This window comes from Cyprinodon tularosa, unplaced genomic scaffold, assembly GCF_016077235.1.
Source record: "Cyprinodon tularosa strain WSP-4 unplaced genomic scaffold, ASM1607723v1 ctg21, whole genome shotgun sequence".
NCBI classification, from domain to species: Eukaryota; Metazoa; Chordata; class Actinopteri; order Cyprinodontiformes; family Cyprinodontidae; genus Cyprinodon; species Cyprinodon tularosa.
Window position 1 is genome coordinate 2,212,185 of NW_024038778.1, and position 21,563 is coordinate 2,233,747.

The 21,563-nt window shown below is 40.5% G+C and overlaps 1 protein-coding gene across 1 annotated transcript; it reads right to left on the reverse strand.

The window, feature by feature from the left end:
* Positions 1-425: 425 nt before the first annotated feature.
* LOC119783677 (microfibril-associated glycoprotein 4-like) lies at positions 426-7,919 on the reverse strand. The gene is made up of 5 exons (XM_038285304.1): positions 7,790-7,919; positions 6,831-7,028; positions 2,976-3,072; positions 2,664-2,831; positions 426-1,444 (listed from the first exon to the last, which is right to left on the reverse strand). The coding sequence occupies exons 1-5, from the start codon at positions 7,796-7,798 to the stop codon at positions 1,173-1,175; spliced, it is 744 nt and encodes a 247-aa protein (XP_038141232.1). The 5' UTR covers positions 7,799-7,919; the 3' UTR covers positions 426-1,172.
* Positions 7,920-21,563: the final 13,644 nt, after the last annotated feature.

Consider the following 21,563-nt stretch of genomic DNA (forward strand, 5'->3'; position numbering starts at 1 on the left):
ACCTGAGTAACGCGCAGTAACGGGGTGTCTGCAATGGTAACTGCGTTATAGTTACAGTCAAAGTAATTAGTTAGATTACTCGTTACTAAAACAAGGTAACGGCGTTAGTAACGCCGTTAGTTTCAACGCCGTTAGTCCCATCACTGGTCTTGGTTGGCTTAATGATTTAAAGAAAATGTGCTACCCCTATTCTCACCAGAACTAAGTAAGTAGAGGACATTGTCCCGGTTCTGAAGTCCTTCAATTGGCTCCCTGTAGCTCAGAGAATAGACTGGATGGATCCGTACCTCAATACATAAAGGATTTATTGTCAATGTATCAACCTCCAAGACCTCTCAGGTCTTCTAGAGTAGTTCAAGCCTACTCTGTACAGTCTGTCATGGTGGGTGGAGGGTTGAAGAGAACCCAAATGCAGAGAGTGAAGCTTAAGTGGTTTCTTGCTGATTTATTTATCCAAAAAGAGTGGCAACTGAGGCAAAAATCCAAAAATAACAAATTCAGAAAAACAAGAGGTCGATGACTTCAGGGAAAACACACACAAGGCAAAATAAACAATGATCAGGAACAAGACTGAAACAGCACAGCGACTGAGCTAGGGGGGTATAAATAGGAGACAGAAACAAAGACCAGGCTAATCAGCAGATTGGGAGCAGGTGTGGTCAGAGGGATCTAGTAGGGGGCTAGGGTTAAGGAGACTAACACAGGAGGGCAACAAAGGGGCAAACAAGAAATACGTAATAACTCAAATAAAATCACAAATACCTAGAATAACATAAAATGGAAATAAAACCAATGAAAACTAAAAGAGAAAACTTAAACAGAACCAAAAGCATGAGAGATCCAAACATTTTTTTAAAAGGTAATCATGACCTTTATTTTTTGATGGTAGGCAGACAGGAAATGAAACTTGGGAGAAGGGGGAGGACATGCAATGGAGATCACCAGGCCAAGACTTCAATCTGTGATGGCCACATCAAAGAACAAAGCCTCTGTAAATGGATTGCTTGCTTAACCACTGCGGTCAGCTGTTTCTGTCCGTCCTTCCCTCCCATCAAGCTATCTGCGCTGCTTGTATTTTGGATTTTTTACAAAATGCATCCAGGAAATTCTATATCTACATCCAAACTCCCAGGTAATTTTCAAATTATTTTGTGTATCTAAAACTAAACAAGCTAAAGTGTGCATGAACATTTGACTACTGGTCTGATCTTCATTGCAATAGTTTTAAGGGAGTAATTCCAGCCCTTCCAAGCATTCCAAACCACTTGAACATTATCATGCCCGATGGCACCATGAGGTGCATACATCCCAGTAGGATTAGTATGGTGGCAGGCATTGTACCAGAATCCTCCCAGAAAGTGCTGGCCGCAGTTTTTGTCCCACGCGTCTTGGTCTTTGTCAAAAGTAGTGAACTTCATAGATTTGTGCTGGGATAGACTGTCCCCTAAAAGAAGAAAGCAGAACAAATGGCAGAGGTGACAAAAGGCAGATTTTAGTGACAGATTATTCAAAATTGCTAATTGTCTTTGTTAAATTTGCAGTTCATTTACAGCTTTGAAGGGAAACAATTACGCTGCTGTATGATTCAATTTCATTTATTTCCAATTGTCAGAGACTAGTAATTCTTACATTCCTGAAAACGTTTTCTATTTAAGAAGCTTAAAGCACCAAGTATAAGTTCCCTTTAAACACTAGAGTTGAGCAGGCTGAAAATTGTTGCAAGGCATCAAAACTGATGTGGTGTTTTCCTGATCAGACATATTGTTTATTTTCTACTCTAAATGTGGCCTAGTCATTACAAGTAACTTCGTGACTTCTTATTCTGTTTATCTAGCTGTTTTACTATGTTAACTTTTTAACTTACTTTAACTCACTGACCTTAATCATAATTGAAATAAAATTTTTCTTTATTAATACAAGCTTTGTTTTCATCTGTTCTTTGCATTTTCATTATCTTTTGTAGTAAGGTTATTAATTTAATATTGTGTGCTTAGTTTGTACTATTTTATACCATTTTGTTTTATTGCTTTTGATGATCAATATTTTGTATTAGCTGTAGCTGGAGTTAAAATGCTTTGTAATTAAAGTCGTTGATTATGATGGTTTATTAATCTGCTATCAGTTGTCTATCTTAATCCCATGTCTCCGCATAGCTGTTAAAATCTGGCCATGTCTATAAGTCTTAGATTTTTTTTTATTGTTTTGCTCTTTTTAATTTTTGGACTGTAACTAGTCATGCAGTTTTCAACCGATCAGCTTGTTCAGCTTGTTCAGGAGAATTCTGTTATGTCTTTTGGCTATATTCAGCTTTTTCAGCATTTTTTTTTGTCAATTGAAATGCATGTAGAATTCTTAGATTTCAGCAAAATTCATCTAAAACTTCACCATCTTTGAACTTTAACTACTTCAGCATACTTTCAGCTAAAAACATTATTCAACTTTTAAAATGTCCATTAAAGATTCAGCTATTCTGATATAGCTCAACTTTGTGATATCTTTTAGAGTTTTTATAAAATTGGGATTCAAACTTTACTCACATTTTTTCAGGTTTTCAATTTTATAATGTAAGTCTATGGGCGGAATTCTTCAACTGTAAATCTAACTTTATCAGGGCTGAGACATTCATCCTTCCAACAAATTAAGACCCACACAAAGACAATCACCTGCTGTTCCTCCAGTGAAGCTGCCCAGGTGAAGTTGATATCCATTATTCTCAGAGTCGATGGAAAAAGTGGAATACTGAGCAGAAGCATCTGCTCCCTCCCAGTCCTCCATATCAACACGAAGCTCATTCTCCTTCCTCATTGTCAAAAGCAATATGTTTTCCAAGCCTAAAAAGAAAACAAAAAAATATTATCTTATCTGATTAACTATTTTTAAAAACATGTAAGTTTGAATTTGAAGTGCTATTAATCTTAAATTAAAAGAGCATGGATTTTCACACCATAATTAAGTAACATTTTTCTTCTTCTTACCCAGCCAGTACTCTCCAGCTATATTCCCAAAGCCAGCCTTATAATGCTTCCAGGGTCTAAAGAAGCTTTCTGTCCCATCAACCCTCCTGAGAAACACCTAAAGAATTGAGTTCAAAGTTTATTGGAATGCAAACATCATTTTTTTTTGGGTTTTTACTAAATCAGTACAACTCTTCATAGAATTAGTGGGGAATTAACCAAATGTTTTATGTTATGTTATGTCTTAAGCCAAAGATTTAAGAGGAAAAAAACTATTGCTAAAGTTATGGAGCTAAATGCTGATGTGATGTACATGTGTGATTTGAACAATGTTTGGTGATAACACCAAATAATCTTTAACTACACCTTCGAGCATGGTTTGCAGCTCCGATGTCACACCATACTATACAAAGTGGGGCAGCTCACTGCTACACCAAAGGGACATATTTCTACCACAGCTAAGCCCCATGTGTTTGGAAACACGTGGTTAACCTTGAAGATAACTTCCTTTTCTTTTTCTTTGCTGCTTTAACTATGCCTGGCAATGTAGCTAATAAGAAGGTTTATACACTGACTGACCAAACAAAATGTGCCACCTGCTTTTTCCTATGCAAATAGGTATCAGCCTTCCATTGGATGATTACTGCATATGCAATTACATTTTAGAAAGCAAAAGGTTATCAAACTAGTGCAGTGAAGGTTACTTTTTCAAACAACCATATCAAATGACAAATCCTGCTGTTATGGAAAAGATGTCAGTCTGTTTCAGAAGTGTCAAATCATTGCCATGCATCCAACAGAGAAAACATCTAAGGAGATAGCAGAGACCCAAAATTGGGTTAAGGACTGTCCAAAGCATTGGTAAAGAAAAGAAGAATAGTGGGGAACCAAATTAGATAAAAAATAGTTACCGTCATGATCTGCTGTGGTACGTAGCTGGCCTTCATTACTCATGCCTTTCACCTGCTTCACTCTTTCCAGCTCCTAATTATCATTCATCTATTCCACCTGCCAGTTTCCTTTATATTGGGCTCAGTTCCTGCTATCCTGGCCAGATCATTAGATGTTTTCTGTTGAATTCTGTTTGTACCAAGGTTCATGTCCTGGATCCTGGCAGCCAGTGGAAGGAGGGTTTTTGTGTCTATCTTTTCTCCTGCTCATCCACTGTTCCTTCACTGCTGAGTCCTCAGGGGGTTTTGGCTTTTTATGCGGGGAGGTACAGTTTTTATTCCACTAAGCATGGCTGCAAGGTGGAGACGAGTTTAAAGGTCCTGCTCAAGTTCTGGTTCCACATCCTGTCTGAGCTACCTTCTTCCACTGAGCCTGCCCGTCTGCATCTGATCCTGTCTGCTCCTGTGCGGGTGTTCGCCTGGTCACGCTTCTGGACTTTGAACCTGCCTGGGAGCGCATAATGCCTGGAAGTCTGGATCCTGTCTGTTCCTGCCTGTTCTGAATCCCTGTACAGGATCGGCTTCCTGCAAGTCCTCTTGGACTGCTGCACCAGGGACACTCAGAATGACGCATCGTCTGCCTTCAGTCCAGCGACTGGATTGCGCCCCTTTCGAGGAAGATGGACTGGACTGTTGAACCAGGTAAGTGACTCACTGAGATCAACATCTTCTGTCAGATTATCGTGGTCACTTACCTGTGTTTCTCCCACAGAGTGTCAGAGGTTAGACGGTGCCCCCCTCCTGCAGCATCCATAAGCCGCAGATCCTAGCAGCTCCACTTTAGTTTCAGTTTATTTGTTTATATTAAATGTTTTGAACTTTCCTACTGACTGTCTCACCTTGAATACTAGGTCCATTACTTCCGTTTTTATGACAGTTACATTTGTTTGGGAGCATAAAAATTCTACTCTGGCCTAATGTAGGTTATATGGTCTTGAAGAGAGGCAGGTGAAATTATGCACCCATCATGCCTAGAGCCTGCAGTTGATCAGGTATTGGTTCAGCAATAGTTTGAGTTTAAAGAATGATTCAGCCTACTACCTGGATATACTGAATGACAAACTTTTTCCCCTTACTGCATGCACATATTCCAAGATGACACTGCCAAGACTCATCAGAATTTTGAAAGAGTGGTTCAGGGAGCATTAGCCACCACAGTGTCCAGACCTTAAGGACATTAAGAATTTTTGGTATGTGCTGGAAGACTTTGTTTAGAAATCAGATTCTAATGTATCATCAGTAAAGACCTTGGGGAGTGTTGGTCTAGTGGTTAGAGCAGTGCGTTTATGCTCTGAGAAGGTTGCCAATACCCAGCTTGGTTCCCACAGCCGGTGCTCTGGAACCCTTAGCAAGACCCTTAATCCAACACTGCTCCCAGGTGCCACACATTGGAAGCTCATTGTGCCCAAAGGGGAGTTAAATGCAGAGGTAAATTTATCAAATGTGAAATCAATGAAATTCAGTTATTAATAGTGCAAGATCTTGGTGAAACATTAATGCAACATTGGGTGGAAATAAATCTTGTGACATTGCAGAAGCTAATGGAAAAAATGCCAAATCAAATGCAAGCTGAAGAATTAAAAATCATTGTTTTTTTTATTTGGTCATGACTATTTTTTGGCCAGGCAGTGTACTGCACTCCAGAAGAAGTTTGGTTGAACTTTGTGTTGAATATTTATTGTGTTTATTGTGTGACAGCTGGTTTGATTATTTAAAGTTGAAATTAACCCAAAACATAATCAATTGTTTATCTGTCTAAAAACTAAACAAATTTATAATGTGGCTGGCAGGAATTCTATGGGTGACAGTGGTGTCAGATGCAGGTGTTTGCTCTGCAACTGAAGTATTGGTGGTTTAAACCTCAGCTCTGTCTTTCAATGTCGTTGTGTCCTTGGGCAAGACATCTTATGCACGTTGCCTACCGATGGTGGTCAGAGGGCCCCGTTTCTCTCAGTGAGCCCCAGGGCTGCTGTAGCTACAATGTAGCTTGTCATCATCAGATGTGTGTTTGGATGACAGAATGTAGTGTAAAGCACTTTGGTCAATTCTCCTGACTAGGAAAGAAAGTGTTACAGTGGACAAACACAGGCTGTTTTACCATTTTTCCTACTTCCCTTTGTTTTTGTTTCTTCTTTCACCAGTGTAATAAGTTTTTATAATAATACTGAACAGAATAATTGTTTATAATAGAAACTAATTTGTTGAATCAATTTCAGCATAGATAAAGAATATTTGTCTGTGGTTCTTTTATTGAAGTAAACTGCTGTCTATATGACCAGTGATAACTTACTCTTTTGAGTTAACTGCTTTATTATATAGAGGGTTTTTTGTGTTTTGGTAGATGATTAATGATTACCAATCACAGTAATAAATTAGGATTGATAACATCTGCCAAGGCTAACTGGGGATCAAGGACATGGAAGAAGATAATGACATAAAAGGAATAAGTTCGCTGGCACTCAGGCCCCAGCAGAAGTAGTAGTCTTCCCCTCCGGGGCCCAGGCACTGGGGTGGAATAATTAATGGTTTTCAGCCATTTTAATTTCTTTGCCATGTGTAAATAGCAGCTTAGTTTAGTTGAGTTACACAAGTTGAGTCAAGAATTTTTAACATAAATATGTTGGACTTTGAGTTATAGGATTTTTGTTCATAAACTCATATTGTGAAAGTTAGCTGTTGTGAATTTGTTCCATATTTGTGTAAAGTTAACAGTTTGACCCTGATTGCGCTTAAATCCCACTTTCATTTGTTCTTCTTACACCCAGGCAGTTGGGTGTGTGTTCACACAATAATAGTGTGAAAGTTATATGATTAATTAACAAAGTTACACAAGCATTTAATTTTACAAAATCTATTTGCTTTAAAGTTATTGTATAAAATTGTGTAGCTTTTTTTTTTTTATTTCTAAGCTGTATATGATACTTACAGTCCATCTCCCCCCATCAGTTTTCATGTCGCAGTAGACATGCAATGGTGTGGTTGGTCCTCCTGGGTAGATTGTGTACACCCCACTGTTGCTCTTGTTGTCACATCGATAAATGTCATCACAATCCAATGGCAGGTAAGCCTTGGAGTTTGACTGAACTGCGACTGCAAGAAGCAGCTGACCTAAAAGTAATGCCACCTGGAGAAGATAAGTATTTATATTATTTTTATAAACCTTTGCTACTCGTCCACAAACCCAACTTATTTTCTAATTCTTCCTGAGTACTTAGTAAAACTATGCACAAACTAAAGAAAAATGGTAAAATTACAAACATTCTCTGTGATTCTATTCTTTGGGGCACTCAGTTATTAAAACTCCTAAGGTCTCCCTGGAGGAAAAGCTGTTTTACAACAACAATCTATGGAGTCTAACAATTACACAAAGTTGTTTAATGAAATGCTCTGATTCTAAACGCATAAAATATCAAAACTAATAGCTGATCTGCTCTCTCAGCTGTTTGTTTACAAAGACCTTCAGTCTGAAATCAAGTGGTTCACTTAAGTTCCTGTTAATAAGTAAGAAAGAACAACCAGCGATACAATAAAAAACACAGTCTGATTGCTTATGATACATGATAACTAACTAAATGATTACAAGCTAGAATATTCAGGTTAAGCATTCTATGACTTAAATCGTAAATTTAACATTACACCTATTTCTAATTTAAAAAGTTAATGGTGAAAATCTGGAAATTATTGAATTTTGAATTAAGAATTTAAAGGCATAAGAGATGCAACATTTTTTAATTAAGACATCCAACAAGAGTGTATTATTACTTAAAATATTAATATTTCGCAATAATTGCATATATTTTATACTGATTACTTAGGTTTTTGTCTGTCATATAAATGTTATGTACAAAATATTTTATGTGAACCTTGTTTTATCAAAGGACTTACCCAGATCATATTGATGGAGTGGATAGGTATACCTCCAGGTCTGTCTAATGAAATGGATAGTACTGGGAAATATGGGGCTTTTAAAGAGGTATGGGGGTGTGTCTACTGAAGTGAGCAATCTGAGAAACTTTATCAGTAAACTGGGAAACTTTACACTCCCAGCTTTTCTGGGAAACTTTACTCACTAAATTGGGTCATACTGTTCCTGGAACAGAGTTCGCTTGATATGCCTTTGTTTATTAATCTCTTAAAACAGATTATTTAGGATTCTCTTTACAACATAAACACTCTAAACAAACTACATTAAAATATAGTAAATCATTGGCAAAACAGACTTTAAAGAATCCTGAAATCAAACAATCTTCTGATCTTTACCCTGACAAACATGTTTACCAAAGTATGTTGCAACACTAGATTACTTATCGACCAGATTGGTAATGAGGGTGTCTAGAGTTAGAGCAGTTAGAACAGTCATTAAAAAGTCAAATATTTTAGTAAGCTATTCTTAATAATTACCTACAACTTCTAATAAGATTTTAATATATGCATTTATATTAAAGTACTCAGCCAGGCAGGGGCGCCTTTTACGATGGGGCGGGATATGGTTGTCAGGCAGAAAATATATGCAGCGCTATACATTTCAGATATAAAACAATATGATAAAAGGTTTGGTCTTCAGGTCCTGCGTGGCGCATCAGATCTCCCCGTCTATCAGCAGCAGTCTTCTGGTACAGAGGCTTTAGTACCACACGCACATCATTTGACACAGAGACATAAAATAAAACTAATGAACAATAAAATGAGTAAATAAGCAGCAGTGTTGAAAAACCATCCACGGCTGAAAAATGCAGCACCCCAAAAAAATCAAAAGTCTGGTTTTAAAAAAAGAACAGAAAGAAAGCAGAAAGGCGTTCAATACCATGACCCAATTTTTCAAGAAAGCTTTGTTTCCTGAATAGTTCAAATTATAGATCTGTTGAGTAAAATGAGCAAGCTATCTGCTGGATACAACTCTTCCTCAGGGTCGGAGGGGAATCACATCATTAATGATGCTGATCCAAGTACTGTGCGTCTTAAATGGAAAATATTTGCAAGTTTTTATTATTATTTTGTTTTGTTTTCATTTTTCAGTAACAATTAATCCAGGATTTTCCCAGAATTTATTGAGTCTATTGTGTGTCTGTAACTAACACAGAGGCCAAACAATTGAGCCAGAAAGCTTAAAATAGTTCAGTTAGATATTTAACTAGACATCTATGTGTTTTGTTTTAAATAAGCTTATTATTTTGAGAGGATCATTTGTAATGTAAAGTTTAAAATGAAAGTACATTAAACTTTTTAGTGTTAGGATAATTTTTCTTTGTAGAAATTTTACTGTACAAACTACCTTGAAAATGTAAATAATACTCTTCGGTAAATCTTTAAACCAGTTTTAAAGCTTGCATAATTTCTTTTTAATTTAGGGGGGTCCGAATACCAATCTTTTCCACAGGGCCCCAAATTCCTAGCAGTGCCCCTGCAGCCAGAACCCCCGACCCCACCCACCCCAACCCCCGACCCCGCCCACCCCAACCCCCCACCCCTAGGAGCTCTCACAGTGCTCTGTTTCACAACACGATCCACCTTTGGGTTCAGGGGTCTCTGAACAGCACAAAGCATGGTCAGGGGGCTCTGGATGGCATAGAGCGTGCTCAAAAAGAGGATCTGACTCTGGCAAAATGCCAATAGGGTCTGAGTGAGGAGAAGTGCTAAGAGAATCTGACTGAGTGAGAACACGAACAGCTTCTGACTCTGGAGGGGGCACACCAGCAGGGTCAACAGGGTTTGACTGTTGAAAGGGTGAACTGAGAGGGACTGACTGTGGTGCTAGGACAGTGGGTTGAGCTGACTGAGTGGCTATGACACTGAGAGGAGCTGACTGAGGAAAAGGGAGGACTGGCTCACTAAGGAGCTCTAGCTTGGAGAGACTGGCCCGCTAAAGGGCTTTAGCTCAGGGACTGGCCCGCTAAGTGGCTCTGGTACCGGAACTGGCCCACTAAGTGGCTCTGGCAAGAAAACTGGCCCACTAAGGGTCTCTGGCTCAGAAAGTTTGGAGCTAATGGAGGTGGAAAAAAATCCTCATTCTCCCAATAAAAAAAAAGTTCTGATTTTTAAGTTGTGGGGGATCTGATCTTAAAACTTGAGACAGTCTAGGGCCAATTGAACGTGTTTAAGTCCTAAGAGGTAGAGACAGCATGGGAGTCATGTGGCGGCTTAGACCACAAAGAAAACATACCTGGCTTGGTGGCAATGAAAGGTTGGCAGCAGGCTGACCCATAGAAGTGGGAGCGTCAAACCAACCTGCTTGAGAATGAGTGGCATTGTCAGACCCACCCGCTGAAGAGGAAGTGGCACCGTCACACTGACCCGATGGAGAAGCCGTAGGATTTTTCTGCAGGCGACAGTGCCTTCACATAGGAGATAGTGGGGGAAGAGCAGCAGGGGGAACAGGTAAACAGATGAGTGATGGTTTGGGTGGCGGAGATTTTTTCAGGAGCTAAGAGAAGGCGTCCTGTATGTTCCACTCAGCTAAAGCAATGTAGCCTGTCTGAAGAAAGAAGAGTTCTGGATACATCAGTAGTATCTTCATTACTTCTTCAGCAGCACTCACACACTTCCAAGGTGGACTGATTGTAGGACAGTTATCTAGTTTGCCTCTTAAGAGCCTTAAAAAAATCACTTGCCTTACCAATTGGTGGCTCTGCTGGATCCATGTTGGCTGGTTTCATCTGTCATGGTTGAGTGGAGGTTTTTGAGGACCCAAAATGCCAAGGTGAGTTTTGTAGATATAATCAGGTTACTAAAGGCAACTGAAGCAAAGTCCAAGAACATAAAATACTGAAAAGGTAACAGAAAAGTGATCAGATAGGGCAACATCAGTAACACTGACTTTAGAAATCCTCAGACCTTGTGATGATCAAGTCTAAAATATGTCCCTTTTGTGCGTTGGTTGTTTTACATGTTGAGTTATACCAAAATTTCTAAGCGTGTTACACAGCTCTTTTGCTGTTCTGTCTTCAGGGTTTTCAACGTGAAAGTTAAAGTCTCCCACAATAATTAAGCAGTCATAATCAAGGCATATCACAGACAGGAGGTCACTAAAATCATTAAAAAAATTTGATGTGGACTTAGGAGGCCTGTAAACATTTAGAAACATAGTTCATACCGGGCTCTTTACCTGGAGAGCCAAATGTTCAAAAGAGTCAAATTTTCCCAAAAACACCTTTTTACACTTCAGTGAATCATTAAACAATGTGGCCACTCCTGCACCCTGCTGTCTGCTCTGACAAAGAAAATTGTGGTTTGGAGGAGACGACTCCAACAGAATATGTGCTTCATTAAGTCCATGTAACCATGTTTCTGTTAAAAAACATAACATCAACATTATTGTCAATAATGAAGTCATTAATTAAAAGGGATTTTCCTGACAGAGATCTAATGTTTAATAAAGCCAGTTTATATGAATTAGTGGTTGATGTTGTCTCTGTGGCAGGCTGCATCTGACAGTTTAGGACTCGTAAGTGTCTGTTCCTGTTTGTTCCCATTTTGTTTTTCTTATTTCTGCAATGTATCATCACAGATATTCCATAATCTCCGGTAAAAGGCCCAAGCTGATGCTGGAAACTATGTCTGATAAGCTTGTTGCCAGGGCCCGGTGTATATCACGGAAAAGTTATCTGAAGGTCCTGAGGACAGGCATGTTCCATACTTAGAGGAGGATCTGGGGCTCTGCGGCTTTTAGAAGATGCTGGCTTTGTCAAATAGCTGCGGTTTTTAGAATGGCTATATGGAGAGGATGTTAACTGTAGGCCAATCTTAAAAACTTTGTTAATGTTATAAGAAAATTCCAGAAAAGGAACATCTGGGCTTTGTGGAGAAGGGGGGGGGGTGGGTGCAGTCAGACAGGTGTCCAAGGGGATGGAGGTTTATGGTTCTTTTTGGAATTTAAAGGGGAGTCCTCTTTTTGTCCTGCTGAGATCTGAGATGAATCCTCCTGTAGTTCTGACATAGGCTCTTTCTGTGTCATCTTTCTGGCCATCTTTATCTTGGCTGGTTCGGGTTGTACTGGGCTTATCGTTTGTTTTAAGCACTGGTTGAGCTTTGTTTTGGGACAAAGCTGATGGTGCATGGTTCACAGAATAGAAAATGTTTGATATCAGCCGTTTTGTGCCTGACCTATTTAGAGAGAAACCATCTCTGTTGAACACACTTCCAAGGTGGACTGAACAAGCTTCTTCTGCTAAGGTCAATTGGTCAAAGTGTGAGGGACTTCTACTGGGAGAGTGGAGCAATAAAGAGCAGCCAACCTTACCAGCAGGGCTGCAGTGGGGCACAGAGGGAATGAAAGTCTTAGGTGTGTTTCTGGGAAATGAACATTTTCAGTCCAAAAACTGGGAGGGTCTAGTTGAGAAAATAAGCGCCCGAATGTCTAGATGGAAATGGGTCCTGCCCCAGTTGTCCTACAGGGGGAGGACTTTGGTCGCCAACTGTCTGGCTGCATCTATGCTCTGGCACCGTGCCATGGTCGTAGTTCCTCCAGACAAAGTCATTAAAGAAATACAGAAGAAACTGGTGGATTTTTTTTGTAATGGATATCATTGGATTAAATCTGCAGTATTTTTTTTACCTGTGTCTGAAGGAGGTCAGGGACTGATTGACCTGAGGAGTCGCATAACTGCGTTTCGGCTTCAGACGGCACAGCGTTTCTTTACAGGACACAGCAGCTCTGGACTGAAACGGCTTCCTTGTTGATGCGTAGAGTGAAGAACCTGGCTTATGATAAGCATTTTTTTCTCTTGGAGCTGGACGGTATGGAGGTAGCACAGACTTCCAGTTTTTACTAGTGTTGCACCGATACCGATACCAGTATCGGACGGGGCCCCGATACTGCCCTAAAATGGTGGTATCGGTATCGGCAAGTACCAACAAATAGGGCACAGATACCATTTTGAGAGCCATAAGTTTATTCAACTATTGTCACCCACTCCTGGTAGGCAAGAAAATTTTTTTATTTTTGTTATCCAGTAGAACTTTTTATTAAAAAAAAGTTACCTTTGCTTCACAAAGGTAGGCAGCAGCTTGACAAAGCCATGATGGCAATTATTTTAAATTATTATGGTATCGGTATCGGCCGATACTGCACAGCCAGGTATCGGGTATCGGAATCGGGGCCAAAAAATGGCATCGGCGCAACACTAGTTTTTACCAGTCGGTTCTACATGACTGGAGAACAGTTTTAAAAAGTAAGAGAGATTTCTCTCAGTTATATGGGTCGGTGGAGGAGGAACCTTTGTTTTATAACCTGGCCATTCAGAGCAAGATTCTGGGCTCTGACAGCGTTCGGAGGATACTTACAGCTGCTGGGCTGACGAAGTTGGGAGGACTGAGGTCAGCGGGTCAGTGGAAAAGTGCTGCCAGACTGTGTCAAGATGTTGGAAGTAAGTCTTTGCGCCTCATGGACAAACTGGTGGAGGAGGTGATGAATGGACTTCCTGGTTCTTTCAGGAGAGCATTAGAGGCAGAACACCATACTGAAGGATTTCCTGAGCTGTCCATCTGTGCTGCAGTGGTGGAGCAGGAGGAAGCGCATGGATTTCTGTTGTCCTTCAAAACACCTGAGTTGGGGAACTTCTCTGAGGCATCAAAAAAGAGTTTGTATGCTGTGTCTGTGAAGGTCCTGAACAGAGCGATGTTGTCCGGGGTCAGAGAGTCGAGGTGGGCTGATGTGTTGGCGCCAGGTTCATCTCCCAGGGGTAGCTGGAGGTCCCTGTACAAAGCTCCCATAGAGAAACGCAGTGCGGATCTGCAGTGGAGGGTAGTACACGGGACCGTGGCCACGAACAGACATGTGGCGCGTATTGATCACAGATCAGGGAGTCAGTGTGCCTTTTGTCAGGCTGAGGAAACGCTACAGCATCTCTGGCTGGGATGTTCCAGACTGGTTCCTCTCTTCTCACTGCTAAAGCAGTGGGTGGGCGGATTAGGATTCAGTTTTAATAATTAACTGTTTATTTTTGGTCCCAGATACTCAGTAGCACAACGGCGTAATATTTGTCTGGTTAATTTTTTGTTTGGTCAGGCAAAGATGAGCATTTGGCTCAGCAGGAGAAATAAAATGAAGGAGAAAGGTTCTGTAGATGTTGACCTGATGTTCAGAGGGCTGGTAGCTGCACGTATTAGGACAGAGTTTGCTTTTTATAAGATGGTGTCAGACTTGAAAGAGTTCATCTGTATTTGGGGAAGTAGAGATACAGTATTTTTGTATTTTATGTCCTGTAATTAATGAATTGCTTACTCTCAGTTTTTGAGGGGTTTTTTTTGTTTGGATTTCGGGCTGTTAGGATGACTGTATATATATAACTTACTTGTGAGTTTTTTTGTAATGACATATTGGACCAATAAAAGGAGTTCATGGTCTGTTGAACAGATATCTCCTCTCCCCAAATATGTTGAAGTTGTCTATGAACTTTACAGCTGTTTATTTGTATGTTATTTGTATGTTGTATCCAGCCATCTGGAAAACATTTCATCGCCACAATTAATGGGCATGTGAGGGCCGCTGAGAAACACCTTGACATTAAGACCATCAACTAAATTCAGCAGACGAATGTAATCCTCTTTCAATATTTCTGATTTTCTCAGGGCTGCTTCTCCCAAAGCTTCAGCTCGTATGATGAGTTTTTCCAAGGTCGGGCATTTTTTCATGATCTTTGGAAGGATGTCTGATACATTAGACACCAGGCCACAGTTCAAAGAGTTATAAATCAACACCTCTGTGTTGTTTTTTTTGTTACAGAAATGTTTAATCCCACTTGTAGATCCATTGCATAATATCAGGATCCTTGGCCCTGTGGCCTGTTTTCTCTCTGGTAGCTTAGAGTGAAGATTGTTGTCGTGATCCTTCTGGGTCTCATCTTGGAGTGGAGCAAATCTGTTTTGTAACCGAATTCCAACATTTCCAGCAGGTTAACTCCTATCATTTGTTGTAAGAACATCCAGTTTTTGTTTCACTTTTCTTGGGACACCTCTCTGTGGTCTCAGCCAGTTTTCTTTGTCTAGGTGGGGGGTTCTTTGATCCTTTGGTCCTGCACCCAGAGTGGTCCAGGGATTCTCATTTTCCTCTAGGAACTGTTTGTTTGCTGAGTTGGTGGTTTCCGTTCGGGATCACAGGGAGCGTTGTTTCACTTCCATACGTGGCGTTTACATCATAGTTCACTTCAACTTGGCAGATCTGCAGCTCCATGACAGCTATTTTCTGTAGATGCTTGTCAAAGTCCTCTGTGCTGAAGGTAGGCATCCTTTGAATCGGGTGGTTCTTCCCCATATCCACTTCGTGTTGAAGTCTTTCCATAAGAGCGTTTTTCATGAGAACTGCCTCTTCTGGGCTGTTGTAGAGAGGCATCTTATATGGAATAGCTGAAAACTAAAATAGTCCACACTGGGAAAAAATCTAAGTGAAAAATAAATTAATCAAATAAATAATTCAAAAAATGATTAACACAATGGTTTAATGGGGTGAATTATTAAGTAATCAGGTGGTTGCAACTTTTTCCTGTTCTTATGTTTCAACCCAAACTGAGCTCACTTTTTTATTTGGTTCATGCAATCACTGTTTTTTGTTGTTTTTTAAAAGATTGGTTAAAATTTATTTTGTAAACACATCTGCATTTATGAATACCTGTACACATACCCCAGAAGACACAGTAATGTTAAATTTTGTTAGATTTACTGTTAAGATCAGTTTGATTTTGTAATTTGAATAGTCCAGGATCCTATTATGTTTCCTGACATGCATATGTCTGAGTGCATGCTTTGTCATTAGGTCAATGATGGCTCTGCAGGGGCAGCTCAAGACAGAATCAGTGCGATGCTGTGAGCAATTAAATTGATGTTCTGCACCTACCAATAGGATTAGACGTGTGAAGAGCTGTGTTACTGAACAGTTGCTTAGCCTCTCTTGTTCTCCTACCTTTTCTGATCTCCCTGTCAGAGGAGAAAAGCCAGCAGTGGCTTGACATTACTGGCACATTTATTGATGTCATATGTACAGCAGGGACGGAAAATCAAACTCCAGGTCCCCTAAATAATAAACGATGAAAAGGTCAATTAAAAAGCAATTCCTTGTCTACTTAGGATGAATCTCTCTTCTTGTGTTTTCATTAGACAAGCCTTCCTGCCAGCTTCTATCTGAATTGGTACATAAAGTGCATATCAGACATGAAAAAATAAAGGCTTTCACTGTTTATTTTTATAATAGGTTTGTATGAAATAAAATCTCTGTGAATAAATATCTCTGGAGGTAATCAGAAAGAATAAATGAGGAACAAAGATAGAAAAATATTCTGTTTCCATGTAAGCTAAGGTGTAAAAAAAAAGATATTTTGCTAACCTGTTTAGTGCAATACATAGGACTTAGGCAAACTTTAGAAAATTAAATGACGATAAGCCGATAAGCATGTTTGCTTTTAAAAGCTTTTAGACTTTCTCCCGTGTATATGCTATACGAGTTGTGTATAACAAATATGTATCAGTCGTGAAATAAAAAATCTGGAAGTCTGTCAGTGTCATGATCTTGGTGCTGATGACTGGCTTAATTACTCGTTCCATTCACCTGTCTGACTCTGCATGGTTTCTCAACACTGCTCATTTGATCCACCTGCTCCTGTCTCTATGTCAAGTTATTTCTAATCTTATGCAGCTTCCCCACTTGAAAAGGGATGGATAAATTGATGCAGACTTTGTTGAACAGGGTTTTACTCAAAGGACCACACAGTTTTCTTCCTTTTATCCTCCATTTATTTGTGAGTGTCAGGATATATTTACAATTGGTCCAGAAGCAGGTAAAAACCTTTAAACAAACCCAAAAGAAGAAAAATAAATACTGATTTGTATGTTAGCTTACATAAATTAGTTCCATTTAAACTACAAAAGAAAATGATAAACTGTACAACACTAAACAAACCGCTGTGAATCAAACCCACAAAGTCATTAAAGTTAAATGAACAAGTAACTAAACTTAAGTTCCTTAACTTTCAAATACATTTCAAATAAATATGTACAATTACATTTATTTAAATATACAAATACTACTTTATTTTATAAATAGTTTCATATTGTTATTCTTCTTAATCTGATAGTTAATTTATAGATAAACTTAATACCAAAATTTACTATTTAACAAAATTACAATAAGTTCAAGCATAAAATCAAACAACTTTAGCACCACAATCCACCTCTTCAGTTCAGGTGTAGTTGTTAATTGGTGTTAATGGCAAACTGAAGGCCAGGCTGGAGGAACATAGGTAACTTTGCAGTCCAATCTCATAAATTACAGCTTTTCTTACCGGCTGCCTCTCCACCCGTCTACAAGTTCATCCAGATCTGCACAAGTCCAACAGGATCTCTAATCATAAGAGTCCCAAACTTCTGTCCTCTTTGTCTGGCTTTCTCCTCTGCTCCTTCCTCCATTGTCCGTCCCTCTTATAGGTCCGTGTGAAACAGTGCACTTTTTTTTTTTTTTTTTTCTCTTTTCTCATTTGACTTCACACCTCCCACTCGATCTTTCCATGAACCAATGCGAAGGTCGCATTTCCACTGTCGTATTTGGTATCTCTGAGTTTTATTCCTCTATAGCTTGACTTTCCGTTTGTTCCTCTACAGGTATTAAGACGATGAGCCTCCTAACATCCCTGTGAAGAATGGTGGTCCTCATTTTATCTTTCTTTGGTGGATGAACTGATTTTTGCTTGACATGTTTTGTTATGGGAGTGCAATAACTTGGGACAACCCGGACATTTACATCCCTCACAACACCTTTCTTGTCGGGATTAGCACTTACAACTTTGCCCAGTACAAACTGTCCTCTAAGGGCATTTTGGTCACACAACCAGACAATGTCCCCAACAGCAACATTCCTGTGGGAAGTGTGCCACTTGCTCCTCACAAAAAGGTTGGGACCAGCCAGCTGCCTCCAACTTTTCCAGAACTTAGTAACCTCGTTTTGCATAGCTCCAAGTCGCTTAAATGAATAGTTGGAAAAATCAAACAGTCTGACATCGCCACTCTGAGATGCCCGTCCGAGCAAAAGACTGTTAGGTGTGATGTACTGAATATAACCCTCTCGACTCTGTATTCTGGCATCAATTGAGCGCTCATTTGCAAGATTTGCAGCATTATAGAGAGTTGTGTGAAATTCACTGAATGTTAGTGCAAATTCTTGACCAAGACTCTGGAAAGCTCTTTTCACAATGGCAACAGCAGCTTCAGCAGCTCCATTTCTGTGAGGGGAGGATTTTCCACACCCACTCAGTCCCGTTCTTTGCTGCAGTTTCTTCCAAACCTGATATATTTTGGGTGCCCAGATACTTATACAGCTCCTCCAAAACTGGTTTGCTCCAACAAAGTTGGTGCCTGCATCAGACCAGATCTTCTGTGGATGACCTCGGATTGCAGTAAATCTCTGATAAGCCATCAGAAAGCTCTCAGTCGAAAGCGAGCTTGCCAATTCAGTGTGAATAGCTCTACTGGCCATGCAACAAAAGACGACTCCCCAGACCTTAATCGTTACCCTTTTCTTGACGTCATCTCTTACATGATAGGGCCCGCAGAGGTCGACTGAAGTGAACTTAAAGGGAGGAGCAGGCTCAGCCCTCTCAGGTGGCAAATCACCCATCAACTGCTGACACTTAAGAGCTCGAGTTTTCCTGCAGACCATACAGTTGTCAACAATCTTTTGGGCTATCCTCCGTCCTTTTACAACCCAGGCTTTTTGCCTCATCCTCAGTAGGGTTCCTGCAATTCCATCATGTGCAGCATTGTGAGCTTCTCGGCCCAACAACGTTGATACCCAGGCATCATAGGGTATGATGGGAACTGCAGCTCTGTCTTCTCTAAAGATCTGTACTCTGCCGCCACAGAGTAATAATCCAGACTCTTTTTCTTGATACACCACCAACCTATTTATGGTTGTGTCAGGAAAATTGGCACCCATCTGAGCAGCAAGAAAAATGTCCCTGAGAGCATCTTCTCGTTCTCTCACAGAGATTACCCCTGTTGAGGAGACTGCCTCCCACTTTGGTTTATTTAGAGCTTGATTCTTCCTCATGAATCTTTTCGCTGCTCTCCAAACCCAGACAATTGTTTTGACCAGTCGTGTTAAACTGCTAAAGCGGCAAACATCTACCAGGTTCTGTATGGATATAGGTGGCCGCTGCTTCTTTGCCAAGACCTCCATTTGATTTTGATGTAATTCTTGTTTGAGCTCTGATTCCTTTATCCCAGTTCTTGTGGTCACAGCAATGAATGCTTTCTTTTGCAACTTGGTGATGCTTCCTTTTGCATCGATGGCAAGTTGTTTAGATGATTTAATTGGCCACATTTCAACTGGGGACTTTAGAAATGCTGGGCCTTGTTGCCACTCAGAGTCAATGCCAAGATCTTGAGGGCTGGCTCCTCGGGTAATGATGTCAGCAAAGTTTTGATTCCCAGGAATCCACCACCAATCTTGGATTGTTGTGTTGCTCTGAATCTCTCCAATCCTATTTGCAAAGAATGATTGGAAACCGTAGCTTTCTCTTTGAATTGTTCCAAGAATGGTTTGACTATCAACAAAGTGATACCACCTCTGAACTTTGATTTGGCTATGCATCTCAAAGTACTTCTTTAATCGTGATGCGAATACTGCTCCACACATCTCTGCTTTAACAGCCTCACCTTTTTGTTCTAATGGGGTAAGCTTAGCCTTGGATTCCACCAGCCTAATGGATGGGTCTGGAGCTGATCCCCATCTCAGATACAACACTGCTCCATAAGAACATTCACTTCCATCTGAGAATGTAATTGCTAAAGGGTTACCGCTGTTATGAAAGGGAGTTAATGCTCTAGCAAACTGGATCTTACTAAGCTGAGTGTACTCTTCAAAGAGCTTGATTGCATCTTCTCTAAGGTCACTTGAAAGTGCCAAATCCCAGGTGTCTTTTACTTCTTTACTCACATTCTTGGCCTCTTGGAAAGCTTTCCGCACCAGGATTGCACCCTTCTGTTTTGCAGATGTTACCAAGCCAACTGGGTCATACAGACCAGACACCTGACTGAGGAGCTCTCGCCTTGTCAAAGGGTTTGGTGTTTGACTTCTGATTTGGTCCAACTCGAGGTCTTGTCCAAGTCGCATTTTCTTTTTTCTCTTTGAGAAATTTATGCTGAACATGACATGGAGTTTATCCTCCTCCACCATGTACCCCAGACCAAGTGCTTTGTTGTCCTCATCCCGCATTTGGTTCGGTAGAACCATGGTCTTTACTTTCACTTCATCCTGCTTGTTGCTCCTCCCACTTTGCCCAGAAAATACCCACGGTTTTAGTTTGAAACTTCCAGCTTTGAGAATGCGCTCCACATTTTCTGTGATTTCCTTTAACCTGACTGGGTCATTGTGGGATGTTAGAATGTCATCAACATAGCTGTTATTCTGAAGAACTTGTCGCTCCTCTGCAAGATGAATAAATGGGGGCAAATTTGCAGTTTCTCGCATCGCCAACTGTGCAATGCATCCTGCAGGTTTATCTCCAATGTTCACTCTTGTAATTGCATAATCTCCAAGTTCCTCATCCTCAGAATCACGCCAAATAAATCTGTGCAGGTGAACTTCTCTTTCTTCCAGCCAAACGGAGTTATACATTTTCTTTATATCTCCTAATGCAGCATAAGCTCCTTCTCGGAATCTTAATAGGACAGCACGGATCGGGTTTAGGACATCTGGGCCTTTCATCAGTAGGTCATTCATACTTATCCCTTTAAATTTCTGACTGCTATTCCACACAAGTCTCACAGGAGTTGTCACAGAGTGTGGATTTGGAGCAATTAGGTGGCTTATGTACCACACTGGGCCGTTCCATTTGTTGATTTCCTCCTCAGACAGTTTAATTGCAGCTCCACGCTGAAGCATGTCATGCACTTGTTCAGTGTAAGCAGCTTTCCAGTCAGGCTCTTTAGCCAGTTTCTTCTCTGTTCTAAGGAATGTAGCTTTGACTGCATTTCTGTTGTCTGGCAGGGATGCTGGATCTTCTAACCATGGGTACCTAGCATGCCAGTGAGGTTCGGCTGTGTGGCTGTCTCCTTCATTGTAAGTGAGGCCTTCCTTCACCACCTCAAGCTCTCTTTCTTCAGCGAGCGTCATCTCCTTTCCTCCTGGCTGACAGTTTCCACAACGACAACCTCCCCACTTGGGTTCACAAGCCGTGCCGATACTGTCCCATTTCCACCACTGCAAGAAATCTCGGGTTGTAGTTGCAGTCTTTGATGTGTTAAGTTGGATGGAGACCTGATGATTTAATGGCGGGTGCTGTGGGATCTCATGAAGTAATTCTTCATATCTCACAGCAGCTGTCCTCATTGACCTTCCAAAATGTGTTTTTGTATTATGAGCCTTCATGGACAGTTCCTCAAACAGTTCTGGATGAGTTCCTCCAACCATTTTTCCTAAGGGCCCATCCCACAATACAAGGTTCCCCACAACTCTAATTCTTTGTGGTGTCAACTGACCTTCCCTGTGGCTTATAAGTAAGCTTATTTCTCTGGGTCTTTCAAGTTCATCCAGTGGTACGTCTGGAAAAAATCTCTGTAGCTGCTTTGCCTTCACATGTTTATGAATGTCTGCAATGCTGTCGAGTCCATAACAAACAAGCTGGTAAGGTTTAAGGGTGCCTTTGGAGGTTTTCACACGAATCTTCAAGAGGTAACG

What these genes read in the sequence shown, in the direction of transcription:
- LOC119783677 (XM_038285304.1), bottom strand. An exon ending in AGCTGGAGAGTACTGGCTGG is followed by an intron (nt 2,832 to 2,975) that starts GTAAGAAGAAGA and finishes TTTTCTTTTTAG; the next exon opens with GCTTGGAAAACATATTGCTT. An exon ending in CTTCACTGGAGGAACAGCAG is followed by an intron (nt 1,445 to 2,663) that starts GTGATTGTCTTT and finishes TTCTTCTTTTAG; the next exon opens with GGGACAGTCTATCCCAGCAC.